Source organism: Dasypus novemcinctus, chromosome 1 (genome assembly GCF_030445035.2).
Source record: "Dasypus novemcinctus isolate mDasNov1 chromosome 1, mDasNov1.1.hap2, whole genome shotgun sequence".
Taxonomy (NCBI): domain Eukaryota; kingdom Metazoa; phylum Chordata; class Mammalia; order Cingulata; family Dasypodidae; genus Dasypus; species Dasypus novemcinctus.
In genome coordinates this window covers 150,740,332-150,755,298 of record NC_080673.1, presented here as the reverse complement: position 1 = coordinate 150,755,298, position 14,967 = coordinate 150,740,332, and the positions used below count along the sequence as shown (strand labels likewise).

The window sequence follows — 14,967 nt, the reverse complement described above, 5'->3', positions numbered from 1 at the left end:
AATAACTTATCTTTTGGCTTTAAAAGGGCAACTCTGACATTAGTGAAGTTTGCTGAGTGAGACTTTACTCAGCACTTGCTATGATGGACAAAAGGGTTAAAATGTAAAAGAAAAAGGTCTTTTGTTCTCTGAGGTTAAAGCTATGCTTTGCAACTTTTCACTTAGGGTCTAGGAGTAGAGACTAGACTGTAAGAAATTTCTCTATAGACTCAAGATTTATCTTAAAAGTATGTGGGAATTTAAAAATTCTGCACCATTATACACTTGATTATGTTTCTGCTTTGGGTGCCTTTGCCCCAAGATTACATCCACAGCCCAACCAACTTTGCCAGTAATTGTTGTATGCTTCTTGATGAATCTCTGTTCTTTATACATTTTGTTTGAGAGCCCTAACTTTGTGAACCTTTCCTAAGATGAGGATAGACTGATAAAATTATTCTTCCATTTGGTTTTAGAGTCTATATCAAGGGGTAGAGAAGGTTATGCAAATAAATATGGTAAATGTAAGGTGCATGGTAAAATCTTTTCAATAAATAGTCTTTGTGGTTTTTACACATCCAATTTCTTATAAGTATATTTTAACAAATTTCAAATTCATGTTTTAATCTATGTTTTTTCTGACATTTGTTTACCTCCAGGTGAGAAGCCATTTAAATGTGATCAGTGCAGTTATGTGGCCTCTAATCAACATGAAGTAACCCGTCATGCAAGACAGGTTCACAATGGACCTAAACCTCTTAACTGCCCACACTGTGACTATAAAACAGCAGATAGAAGTAACTTCAAAAAACACGTAGAGCTGCATGTTAACCCACGGCAGTTCAATTGCCCTGTTTGTGACTATGCAGCTTCCAAGAAGTGTAATCTGCAGTATCATTTCAAATCTAAACATCCTACTTGCCCTAATAAAACAATGGATGTTTCAAAAGTGAAACTTAAAAAAACCAAAAAGCGGGAGGCTGACGTGCCCAATAACAATATTACCAATGATAAAACAGAAACACAGCAGACAAAAATAAAAGGAGATGTGGCTGGAAAGAAAAATGAGAAGCCTGTAAAAGTGGAGAAAAAAGATAATGTCTCAAAAGAGAAAAGACCTTGTAGTAATGCCTCAGTAATTCAGGTGACTATTAGAACTCGCAAATCTGCAACCGAGCCTAAAGAGGTAGATGTGCGTACAGAAAATAAATCCTGTAAAACCAAGAAAAGCAAAAGGAAGGTGGAAGTTGAAGCCCATTCCTTTCATGATCCTGTGCATGAAGAAGAACCTGTGACAAAAAAGAAAAAGAAGGTAGAAAGTAGATCCAAAAGCTGTCAGGAAGTACCAAAGGGTGACAACAAAGTGGAGGAGAATAAAAAGCAAAATACCTGCATGAAAAAAAGTACAAAGAAGAAGACTCTGAAAAATAAATCAAGTAAAAAAAGCAGCAAGCCTCTTCAGGTAGCTTCTCTTCAGAAGGGGCCTGCTCAGATGGAACCTGCTCAGAAGGGTCCTGCTCCAGTGGAGTCTGTTCAGATGGAGCCTCCTGTCACGGAGATTGTTCAGAAAGGACCTGCTCCAGTGGAGATGGAGCCTCCTCCTGTGGAGTCTGTTCAGAAAGGGCCGGCTCCAATTGAGATGGAGCTTCCTTTTGTGAAGTCCATTCAGAAAGGACCTGCTCCAATGGTGGTGGAGCTGCCTCCTATGGTATCTGTCCAGAAAGGGCCTTCTCCTGGGGAGATGGAGCCTCCTCCTGTGGAGTTTACTCAGAAAGGGCCTGCTTCAATGGAGACTGAGCCTTCTCCTGTGGGGTCTGTTCAGAAAAGGCCTGCTTCAGTGGAGATGGAGCCCCCTACTATGGAGTCTGTTCAGAAAGGGCCTGCTTCAGAGGAGATGGAGCCCCCTACTGTGGAGTCTGCTCAGATGAAATCTCCTCCCATGGAATCTCTTCCTCCAATGGAGCCTCCTTCTCCAATGGAACTAATCCCCAGAAGGTCTCCTCGTCCAAAAGATAATAAAATAGAAAAGTCTGGCAGGCAGAGTGAAATGGCACGGAAAGAGCAAGTACTTAATGAAGTTGGCTTAATGCCTGTTAATAAAGATAGACAGGTTCTAAAGGAAAGTACATGTGCACAGGATCTACCACCATCAGTACCACTGCCAAAGGGAAACCTAGAAGAAGAACCAAAAGACCAAAAATTATGCTCTGAAGGGGAAGGAATTAAAGAAGCCTCTTTTCAGAAAGTAGAAGAGGCAGGTAAGAATATGGCTGGTCTTGATATTAGTACTGAGGAATCTACCAGTATTTCATGCTCTGTACAAAACTTGAAGAATATGTCAGAGTGTGAAATTTTAGATCAGGCTGACACTGTGCTCTGTGAAATGGAAACTGACACTGATCAGAACACAACAGAGAATCTTGCCGGCAAAGACTCAGCAGTTGAAGAACAGATTTCCCCATTGCTTCTTCCCCCACCAGTAGAAAAAGGACAAGCAGTGTCCAAAACTGTTCTGGCATCACCTTCTGTTACCGCAGCAGTGAATGAGTCTCAGGAAATTGATGAAGATGAAGGCATCCACAGTCATGATGGAAGTGACCTAAGTGACAACATGTCAGAGGGTAGTGATGATTCTGGATTGAATGGGGCTCGGCCAGTTCCACAAGAAACTAGTGGAAAAAATGGAAAAGAAGCCTTGGCAGTCAAAGTGACTGAGGGAGATTTTGTTTGTATTTTTTGTGATCGTTCTTTTAGAAAGGAAAAAGATTACAGCAAACACCTCAATCGCCATTTGGTTAATGTATATTTCCTTGAAAAAGCAGCTAAAGGGCAGGAGTAATTAGGCTTTGGACAAGGCCACAGTTCTTAACTTTGTAAGACCGATTGCCTTTTCTATTCATTTACAGTAGTGGACAACCTTTTATTTTTAAGATTGCTTTAATTAGTGGTGTGCTAATTTTTCAGTGGCACTGTTTTCCTTAAAACTTTTTGTGTACCATTTGATTGTTGTAGAAATTAGCAAATCTAAGGGAGTTAATATACTAAATCAACAGAAACATAATTCTGTAAGTGTATATATTTAATTGAAGTAAGGAAGTCAACTATGGTATAGTAACAATATATTGCTTGTCCAGCTACAACTTGGCAGTTTTTTTCACCATTTCTGTTTTCCTGTTTCACTTTACTTTTTTCTTGGTTCTTTTTTTAGCTCTATAAAAATTGGCATACTTAGTAGCAAATTACTTGAAGACATTGCCTGCTTTATATAAAGTTAGCACTTTAAAAATTTTTTTAGAGATGAAGAGAGACATTTAAATTGAAGAAAAGTTCTCCCAACGATGGACAGTGTATTAGTCCAGGTATTTACTTCCTGAGTTTTGATCAATGTTTCTTATGTGAATATGTTAGTTGTTGTAAACTGATTTTGGTGGTTTCTTTTTTTTTTTTTTTTTTTGGTGCTTTAATGGCTTAAGATGTTGCACAATTTTTTTTAACCTATGCAGTTCAATTTTTTTTTAGAAATAGCATTTGTGTTGAACAGTAACACTTTATACATATATATGCATGTTTATTTGGCCTCCTTGGAAGGATGCTATTAGGCTTATTTGCAAAAGGGCAGTTTTCTTTTTCTTTGCTGCAATTGTCTTTTTTGCAGAGTATTAGTGTGCAAGTTTGTGAGCAAATGAAACATGCAGGTTCAATCCATTGGTTTGATTTTCAAGTATCTATGCTAGAAATCTGTATTTCATATAATTTATTTATTTTGAATGGTTATAGTAAATTTGCAACTCTGAATTTTGATTTTGCAGTAAACCACTAGGCTCAATATTGAATGGACTTTTTGTTTTTTAATGGACTTTTATCTTAAATACCAATCATCAGTAATAAGATTTTTGCTTGGTATTGTACAGCTACTTCCTAACTGTACGATGTTAAATCTAAATATCTTTGAGGTAGACTTTTTTTCATAGATGGTTGGTATCCATATGGTTACTTAGTTGAATAAAGAACTGCAAGTGATATTTAAAAACTCCAAACCTGGAATTAAGAGACATAATTATTCCTTCAAGTTATACAGAATATCACTTGTGAAATTCCAAAGCCATAGCTATTACATGGCAAACCTAGGGTAAGAGATAGTATGAGTGCTGGCAGACTACCTGCAGTTTCTGTGAATACAGTAAAAAAAGGCTGGTGAAACTTAAAGTACAGATTTTAAAAATCACACTTTCTCAGGGTTCTCCACAATTTAGTGGGTGTCCTGGCTGTCCCTATGACAGCCTTTTTCTACAGGTAAGGCCTCAAATGCATTGTAACTATCCTGGTGTTCCTAAGGGGCACTTTGTATGAAAAAGGATATGTACTCCTCAATTTTTTTTTAAGTTCTTTGGTCAGTCACCAAAGAATATGAAAGATATTTTACATCATAGGATTTTTAGCAATTCCGCCATTCATTGACATAAAAATAAACTATAATTCCAAAAGGGAATCTTGGAATAATTCTAACCTCCCATGTCCTATTCTGGAATAGTCACCTTAATATTTCATTTCTTTTTATTTGGTGATCTTTTTTGAGGCAGGTTTCAGATTTTGGCAGTACAACTTGAAAGAAAAAGTATCCATGAAATAGGGGTGAAAATTTTGTTAAGCATCTCAAAGTGAAGTTAAGAGATGTTTGAACTTGTAATTGATTGGGAGGCCAAAGATTTAAGGGAACAGAAGATTCTCAAGACATGAGGAGTAAGTTGTATGATACTATGTGTGTTTTGTGTGTATGAGTGGGAATTAAATGATGTTGAGTTCTAGGCTCCGACAATCATTGTCAACAGAATATCAAGCTGCAGATATTTATGTTTAAAGACGTAAATTATTATAAAGCTAGTTAAATCTAACAACTAGTTTTAATATTCATGGGTACCTTTTAAGTTACCTTTTATGGTATATATAAAAAGATTGATTTTATACATAAATTGGAGATTGGGAATCACAGTTTGGGGAAGAGGGTTTTTGTGCATTGTGGATTGTTTCAGCAAAATTTTAAAAATTGGCTGCTGTGGAATGCCAAGAATTCTGACGAATTTCTAATTCAGTTTTTAGACTAGAATGTTAATGCAAAAATATGCAGGAAATTGAACCCCATATTATTGATCTGTAAAAACACTGTTACTGGAAATTGAGCAGGACTTGAGGCCTTCCAGAACATAAGACTTGTCAGGCCTATATTAGGTTCTGAATCTTAATGCCATGTATTTGTACTTACTGAAGATTGTATCAATGAAAAGTATATTGGTATTATGAACTTTTTTGGTCCAGTTGGGAGTTCTTCCATTTGAAAAATGTGATATTTGTATGGAAGTTTTAATTTTCTCAGTACCCCTCCCATAGAATTAAAGTTAGAATATTCCATTTGATAAAGGAGAAAGAAAAAAAAAAAGCATACTACTTGTAAATTGATGTTTAATAATTAGTGAGAACTTGAAATACTAGAATACATTACAAGCCTAATCCTAGGTAGTCTTACGAAAATATATCCCTTATAGCCATCTTTTGAGCATATATTCGCAATATTTTTCAAGATATTTTAGGTTACATTTTTTTCCTCTCAGAGCTGCTTCCTTTTGGGGCTACTTTTTTCTTTTTTTTTAAAGAGGTGAAATTGACAAGGGGCTAGGTGTTTTTGATAAGGCTTTTTTGTTTTTTTGATAAGGCTTCTTATAATGGGGTGGATATTTTGCTGTAGTCTTCTAAGAAAGGCCCTTTTTATTTTGACTCAAAATGTCACATGGTCTTTGAACTCTGGGGACTGTTTTGCATGAGTGCTGACACAGATTTAAACTTAAGTAGATTGATGGCATGTCACCCCGTGAATGCTGACTCTGAAAGGAGTAACCTTTACTATAGGAATAGTTTCAGTTCTGGACTGAAAAGTTGGGTATGAAACTTAATTTTGTTCTTTTTTGTATAAATCAGTAAAACTTGCAGCCAGTGTGCAGAGTTTCCTTGTTGACCTCAGCAGGTGAACTGAGCTGATAGTGTTAATTCAGATTCAAGGAATTACATGAGTCTTGGTTTGTGTAGATTTGTGATCTACATGCAATATTAAGATAGCTTTTACAGTTTTCCCATGTGTATATAGGTTATCTGCTCCCCTTCCCCCATACCACATCCATTAGTTTTTGAACTTTGTAAGCTGGCATTAAAACATTACAACAATGTTTTGTTGCACCAATTTTTAAAACTTTTACAGTGCAATACGTGTTATTTTTCTGAAGCAAACCAAAGGTAAATTTCTCATGGTTCTTGCTGTCTGCTATAGCAGCATTTGAGGGAGAATCTTTTATACATTTGTAATAAATGAAAAATAAACCTGGTTGCAAATCCTTTCTTTATTTCTTTTTTTTTTTTCTTTAAATCTTAAACCATGTACCAAGTTTTTGGTTCAAATTGTGTAGCATAAGTTAAACTTTAAATTGCATTCTATTAACCGATATGAGTGTATTTCTGTAAGCATAGTTACACTGAAATAAACTTTTAAAAATCATGATGCCTTTGTTTGTTATTGGTACATCAAGCATCAAGGAAACCAAAATTATTTTGCTGGTATTGGAAGTGTATTAATAATTTTCAAAGTTATTTCCCATGGATAACTTAACACTAGGTAGAAAGGTCAAGGAAATATAGTTTTGGGCAGTAATCCAGGGGGTTGTTGTCTAAAGCATATCCTCCTACTGACATGAAGGATATAATATCCTACTTTCTTGGAGATGGGGGTTGGGGGGTGGAGAACTGGACAGTTTTGGATAGTAATTCCTTCCCAACCACAGGTTCACTTGGGAGTTATAATATACACACATCTTCCCAGTACCCACCTGGGATTTGCGAATTTTTATAATTGGAAAAAGAAAAGAAGGGAGGAGAAATGGAAGTTCTTGCAATAAACTTAACATTGAGTGCTCAGAGTAACGGTACCATTTTAAGGAGTTTTGTTGTGTTTATAATCAAGCTCTGAGAAGAAAATGAGAACCTAAGGGAAGGTAATAAACCAGAGTCTTGGCAAGTCTCTGTTTCCTCAGTTAATGGGAATAAATATTTGAGTTGTATATTGAAAAAAAATTTTTGCATGGAGTTCAAAGGAAAAGGGAGAGGGAACTAGAGAAAACCAGCTGTGCAAAGCGTGAAAACAACTCAATGGCTTTCAACTGTCCATATGAAACCTGTGATCTGGAAGATCCTGATGTTATAAACCAGAAGGGATACTTTGTATTGGAATGATGGAAATGTTTGCCCTTTCCTCTATCCTTTAAGATTCATCAACAAAGTAATAGAAATTTTTAAAACATTTATTTCAGTGATATCGTAGTTTCTACTTGACCACGGATATGTGGGATTTATTTTTTTGAGAAATATTGCTGTTTTGCTATTTTTCCTTCACAATCTGATGGCTTTTTTTTTTCTTTATTAGTTACAGAACAAATCATGCACAAAATATATGCCATCACCAAAACCTTGCATTGGTTTGGAACTTTTTTTTGTTTTTTTCTCCTCTAGCATTCACTGGGATTCAATCCTGGGAACCTCCGATGTGGAGAGAGGTTCCCTGTCACTTGTGCCTCCTTGGTTCCTGGTTTCTTTTGCCTCTTGCCTTGATTCTTCCCTTCACCTCTCTTGTTGCAACATCATCTTGCTGCATGGCTTGCCTGGCTTGCCTGGCTTGCGGGCATTGGCTTGGCTGGTGGGCACTGGCTGGCCGCATGGGCACACCTTCACTGGGAGGCCCCAGGGATCGAACCCAGGTCCTCTCATATGGTAAATGGAAGCCAAACCACCTGAGCCACATCCGCCTCCGGTGTGGAACATTTTTTACAATGGATTGCACATTTTTATAATTATACTATTAAAGGCCATGGTTTAACTTAGAGTTCACTCTGTGTAATGTAGTTAGTTGGATTTTTAAAAATTGTTCCCATATATAAAATCTAACATTTCCCCTTTAAAGCATTTTCATATGCACACACAACACGCATACAGATACATATATAAAATAAGTGCTGTTAATTATATTCACAATGTTCTGATACCAACACCACCATCCATTACCAAAACATTTCCATCCTTCCAAATAGGAGCCCTGTATGTTTTAAGCCTTAACTTCCCATTCCCTATCCCCACGCCATCCACTGGTAACCAACATTCTAAGTTCTGACTTTGAGTGTGCTTATTTTAATTGTTTCAAATCAATGAAATCTTACAAATACTTTTGTCCTTTTGTGTCTGCCTTATTTCACGTAACATGGCTTCAAGGTTTGTTCATGTCATGTATCAGGCCTTCATAAATTTTTACTGCTGAATAATATTCCACTACATGTATATACCACGTTCATTCATTGGTTGATGGACACTTGGGTTACTGTATCTTTTAGCAATTGTGAATAATCCTATGATTATTGGTGTGCAAATATCTGTTCCTGTAACTGCTGTCAGTTCTGGGTATATATACCTAGTAGCAGTATTGCTGGGTCTCATGGTAAAACTTCCTTAGGAACTGCCAAACAGACTTCCACAGTGGCTGTAACATTCTACATTCCCACCAAAAAGGGAATAAGAGTTCCTATCTCTCCACATCCTCTCTAACACTTGTAGTTTTGTGTTTTGTTAATAGTGGCCATTTAAGTCTAGTAGGTGTGACATGATACCTCCTTGTAGCTTTGATTTGCTTTTTCTCTAATGCTAAACATTTAAAGATTTATTTTATTACCTGCATTCCCCCCACCCCCGCCCCTTGTCTGCTCTCATGTGTCCATTCACTGTGTTGTTCTGTGTCCACTTGCATTCTTGGCAGCACTGGGAATCTGTGTTTCTTTTTGTTGCGTCATCTTGCTGCGTCAGCTCTCAGTATGTGCAGTGCCACTCCTGGGAAGGCTGCACTTCCTTTGTGTGGGGGCGGTTCTCCTTGCAATGTGCACTCCTTGCGCCTGGGGCTCTCCTGCATTGCATGGCACTCCTTGAGCACGGCAGCACTGTGTGTGGACCAACTCACCACATGGGCCAGGAGGCCTGGGTTTGAATTCTGGAACTCCTATATGGTAGGCAGACGCTCTATCAGTTGAGCCACATCTGCTTCTCGCACTTTTTTGCTGTTTGTATTTCTTTAGAAAAATGTCTATTCAGGCCTTTTGTCCTTTTTTTAATTTTAAAAACAATTTATTGAAATCTATCATTCATATGTTAATATACATTAAAAAGTATATAGTAAAAGTTGTAAACTTAAAAAACAACATGCATAAAATCTTACGGAATGCCCATCCATACATGACCCCACCATAAACACCTTGCATTGTTGTGAGGCATTTGTAACAAATTGTAAAAGAGCATCATCAAAGTATTACTACTAACGTTAGTTCATATCTTACATTTAGTGTACTTTCCCCCCAGCCCACCCTATTCTTTTTTTGTTCATAAACCATGTAATTTATCTAAATTATACACTCAATGGCATTTGTTATAATCATTACCAAGTTGTTCATCGTTTGGATGAATATTAGATCACTTAAATTACTCAAAAAAACAAAAACAAAACCCAAAACACTATCATACCCATATGTTACTGCTACTAATTACAAATCGTGTGATGTGCTTTCACCATTTCTATTCGTTTACAAACAACTTTTTATCAATTCTGCACAGATTAAATCTCAGCTTTCCATTTTCTAACCACATTATTTTCTCTGGTGACATAGCGTGCTCATTATATTTAGTTAATAATAGCAAAGTCTTACAATATTTGACCTTTTGTGCCTGACTTCACACAACATAATGTTTTCCAGGTTCATCTGTTGTGATTGCTTCACCACTTTGTTTTTTCTTACAGCCGAATAATTCAATCATGTATATACTATTTTATTTATCTATTCTTCAGTCGATGGACAACTGGGTTGTTTCTGGGTCACATGGTAGACCTAAGGTTCTGACTTCCTTAGGAACTACCAAATAGTGGCTGGACCACTCTACATTCCCACCAACAGTGAATAAGCATTCCTATAGCTTTTGTTTGCATTTCCCTAATGGCCAGTGATACTGATCATTTTTTCATGTGTTTTTTTCACCATTCTATTTCTTTAGAAAAATGTCTACTCAAGTCTTTTGCCTATTATTTAATTGGGTCATTTGACTTTTTATTGTTGAGTTGTATGCATATGTGAATTCCAAATGAATATGTGATTTCCAAATATTTTCTCCCTTTGAGTAGGCTGCCATTTTAGCCTTTTCTTGAAGTCCTTTGAGGTGCAGAAGTGTTTAATTTTGAGTAGGTCCCAATTACCTATTTTTTTCTTTGGTTGCTCATGCTTTGGGTATAAAGTTTAGGAGACCAAAGGGATGTGGAGCTCCTCCCTTCCTTATGGGAGGTCCCAAGTTTAGTTCTCGGTACCTCTTAAATACGATGAGCAAGACAGCAAGTTGATGAGATGGGCTGGCATGGCGAGCTGACACAAGGTGATGTAACAAGAGACACAAGGAGGAAAACATGAGAGACAAGACAAAGCAGGGAGTGAAGGTGGCTCAGGCAATTAGGTACCTCCCTCCCGCATGGAAGTTCCCGCTTTTGGTTCTGGTGCCTCCAAAAAGAGGAGCACACAACATATAGCAGCATGAGCAACGAGGGGAGGGGGAAGAATAAAATCTTAAAAAAAAAGAGAAACCCCCACCACCTACAAGGTCTTGTAGATGTTTCCCTACATATCTTCTAGGAGTTTTATGGTCCTGACTTATATTTAGGTCTTTAATCCATTTTTATTTGATTCTAGTATAGGGAGTGAGATAGGGGGCCTCCTCTTTTTTTTTTTTTTGGTTATGGATATCCAGTCCTTCCAGCATCATTTGTTGATTAAAAACACTTTGAAAGATAGAAGGAAAGTTCATCAACATAATAAAGGGCATATATGAAAATATCATTACCAACAAAGTACTCAATGGGGAGAGGCTGAAAGCTTTCTAAGACCAGGAACAAGACAGGATGCCCACTGTCACCAGTTGTTCAGTATTGTGCTAGAAGTTCTAGAAAGACAATTAGATAAGAAAAAAAAAAGACATCCCAGTAGGAAAAGAGGAAGTAACAAGCTCACTATATGCAGATGACATGATCTTGTAATTAGAAAATTTGTGAAATGTCTACAACAAAGCTATTTGAGCTAATGCATGAGTTCAGAAAAGTGGCAAAATATAAAATCACAAAATCAGTAATTTTTTGTATGCTAGTATTGAGCAATCTGAGGAGGAAATCAGGAAAAACTCAATTTACAATAGCAACAAACACTCAAACACCTAGGAATCAATTTGATCCAAGAAATATAGGGCCTATATTTAGAAAAATATGAAACAGTGCCAAAAAATATTCAATGAAGACCTAAATAAATGGAATGTCATTCTGTGTTCAAGGATTGGAAGAATGAATATTGTGAAAATGTCAATCCTACCTAAACTTATAGGTTTGTTGTAATACCAATCAAAATTCCAACAGCCTACTTTACAGTAATAGAAAAGGCAATTACCAAATTTATTTGAGAAGGAAAGTGCATCTGAATAGCTATGATATTGGAAGACTTTCACTGACCTTGAAAGATAACACAAAGCTACAGTCATCAAAACAGCTTTTTATTGGCATAAAGGTAGACACATTGATCAGTGGAGTAGAATTGAAAGTCCAGAAATAAACCCTCATTTCTAGGACCAACTGGTTCATTTGATTTATTTTTTATTCTTGCGTAATTATTAATCAGTTTTATTATTTATATTCACATACCATATGATCTATCTAAAGTGTATAATCAATGATTTTTAGTATACTCACAACTGGTTTTTGACAAATCTACAAAGTCCATATTACTGGGACAAAAGAGTGTCTAACAAGTGGTGCTGGGAGAACTGGATATCCATCACCAAAAGAATGAAAGAGGTCCCCTATCTCACTCCCTATTCAAGAATCAGCTCAAAATGGATCAAAGACCTAAATATAAAAGCCAGGACCATGAAACTACTAGAAGAAAAATGTAAGGGAAATATCTTCAAGATCTTGTGGTTGGGGCATTGTTATGGTGGATGGAGATTCACACAATAACCAAAAGAATATTGAATTCTGCCACATTCCAATGGAACAGCAAGAATCCCCTAAGTACCATGGCTAGTGAAGGAGGATAGTCCATTGATGGGCCCTTGGTATTGATGACTGGGCTTATGAACCTTTACTCTTGAAATTGAAACTTAGTCTAGTATTACAGGGTGCCTAAATATTACCTCCTGAGAGCCTCCTTGTTGCTCAAATGTGGCCTCTCTCTAAGCCAAACTCAGCATATAAATGCAATAACTTTACAAAGTCAATAAAAAACAAACAAACAAACAAACAAACAAACAAAAAAATGCAATAACTTCACCCACCCAGAATGGAACCTGACTCCCAGGGATGAGCCTCCATGTCACTGTGGGATTACTACCAAGCACCAACTAGCAATGCAACTGGAAAAATACCTTGACCAAAAGGGGGAAAAGGTAAAGACAAATGAGTTTATGTGGCTAATAGACTTCAAAGTGAGTTGAAAGGTCATTCCAGAGGTTACACTTATGCACATCTCAGCAGGATCCCATTGACTGCCAATTTAGGCACTATCCCAAATAGTGGGGCTCCTGAGGCTCTGGAGACACTGAGGTGGATAGCTCATGAGTTTTGTGCCTTGCCAGTGGGCCCTACTTTGGGGCTTTTGCTCCCCAGTGTGACAGAATTGGACTCAGTTGTGGTTTACCTACACATGGCTCTTCTGTCCCTTCTATTTGAACCTATAGTTGGTGCTGGAATTGGTAGGTGTATGTCCAAGAGACTTGAATCTTTGAGATGTTCGTGTGTCATCTGGGCTCTGAACCTCAACAGAGTTGCAACACCTACTCTCCAGTTCATTGGACTTACCCAGGACAACTAACAAGAAATTGATGATGGACACCCACTATACTAAGGAACTGAGAGCACAACTGCCAACAAGAAAGTCCCACCCATTGGCTGTATGGGACTGAGGCTCCCTCTCAGAGATGGAGTGGGCATCACCATCCCAGAATCTTCAGGATTGGAGAATGAACTATGAACTAGTGTGGACTTACTGGTATTCTACTATAGAGTTATTGCGATTTTAGCAGTGGAAGAACTTATATCATTTATGTGGAGGCAGTGGCCACTGGAGGCTCTGAGGTCAGGGAAAGGAAATCAGGTGTAATACAGGGGTATTTTTGGGACTTGAGAATTGTCCTGAATGACATTGTAATGACAGATACAGGCCATTATATATCTTGCCATAACCTACAGAATTGTGTGGGAGAGAGTATAAACTATAATGTAAACTATAATCCATTGCTTAGTGGCAATACCCCAAAATGTGTTCATCAGTTTCAACGAATGTATCACACTAATGAAGGATGTTGTTAATGTGGGTAAATGTGGGTGGTGTGGGGAGCAGGACATATGGGAATCCCCTATTTTTTATATAATTTATGTAATTTATTTTTAAAAAAATAAAAAATTTTAAAAGAAAAAAATCTTGTAGCAGGCTGTGGTTTCTTGTACCTTACAGCCAAAGCATGTGGAAAAAAAAAGAAAAAAATAGATAAATGGGACCTTCTCAAACACTTTTGCATTCTCAGGACTTTGTCAAAAGGGTGAAAAGGCAGCGGACTCAATGGGAGAAAATATTTGGAAATCACATATCTGATAATGGTTTAATATCTATGATATTTAAAGAGATGCTACGACTCAACAATAAAAAGACAAATGACCCAATTGAAAAATGGACAAAACTTGAGTAGACATTTTTTCCAAAGAAGAAATACAAATGACAAAAAACTACATGAAAAAAATGTTCAGCATCACTAGTGATTAGGGAAATACAAATCAAAACTACAATGAAATATCATTTCACACCTTTTAGAATAGTCCCTATTAAAAAGACAGAAAACTGTAATTGTTGGAGAGGATGTGAAGAGATAAGAATACTTATTCACTGTTGGTGGGAATGTAGAATGGTACAGCCATTGCGGAGGACTGTTTGGCTATTCCTAAAGAAGGTGAATATAGATTTGCTACGTGACCTGGCATTACAACTACTAGGTATACCCAGAAGAACTGAGAGCAGTGACACAAACAGATATCTGCCCTCCAATGTTCATAGTAGCATTATTCACAATTGCCAAAAGATGGAAACAATCAAGGTGTCCATCAACTGAGGAGTGGATAAATATACCGTGGCATATATACACGATGGAATATTATGCAGCTGCAAGAAGAAATGAAATCCTGAAGCTTATTACAACATGGATGAATCTGAGGACATTGTTGAGTGAGGCAAAGTGGAAAAAAAAAGGACAAATACTATATGCTCTAGTATGGACTAAATATATTGTGTAAAGCCATGGACTTAATAATGGTTAATTATTAGCTATTTTTCATCAGAAAATAGAATGAGATTAGAGAATGGAAAGCTGAGGGTTAACTTGTGCAGAATTGGTAAAACGTTCTTAATCTTTGGAAATGAATAGAAAAGATGAAAGCACAACGTAATATTTCTAACTATTAATGCTATTATGATGGGTATGACCCTGGTTGAAAGAGAAAGTCTAAGGTCATATATATTACTAAAATGAAAGCTAAAAATGTGAGGTGGGGCTGTATAGCATATTAAAACCTCATGTGAAATATGAATATGAGTAATATTGCATATGGAAGACTTTTTCTTTGAAACTGAAGAAATGTACATTAATGTTACAAGGTGTTAATATCAGACGAAAAAATGTGCTAAGCAAAAGAAGCCGGACACAAAGTACTACACATTGTGTGATTCCATTTATATAAAATATATATCAACTTATAAAGTTGTAATTGGATTAGTGGTTATATAGGGCAGGAGAAGTAAAGAGGAATTGAATGGTGCCTTATGTGGTGTGGAGTTTTTCTTTTTG

At 36.9% G+C, this 14,967-nt stretch overlaps 1 protein-coding gene across 2 annotated transcripts in view; it reads left to right on the top strand.

The window, feature by feature from the left end:
• Positions 1-6,520, top strand: part of REST (RE1 silencing transcription factor) — a 29,174-nt gene extending 22,654 nt beyond the window's left edge. For both annotated transcript variants that reach the window (XM_071216439.1, XM_004483864.4), the window contains exon 4: positions 639-6,520. In XM_071216439.1, the coding sequence (XP_071072540.1) occupies positions 639-2,818 (2,180 nt within the window). In that variant the 3' untranslated portion in view covers positions 2,819-6,520. The remainder of the gene's footprint in view (positions 1-638) is intronic.
• Positions 6,521-14,967: the final 8,447 nt, after the last annotated feature.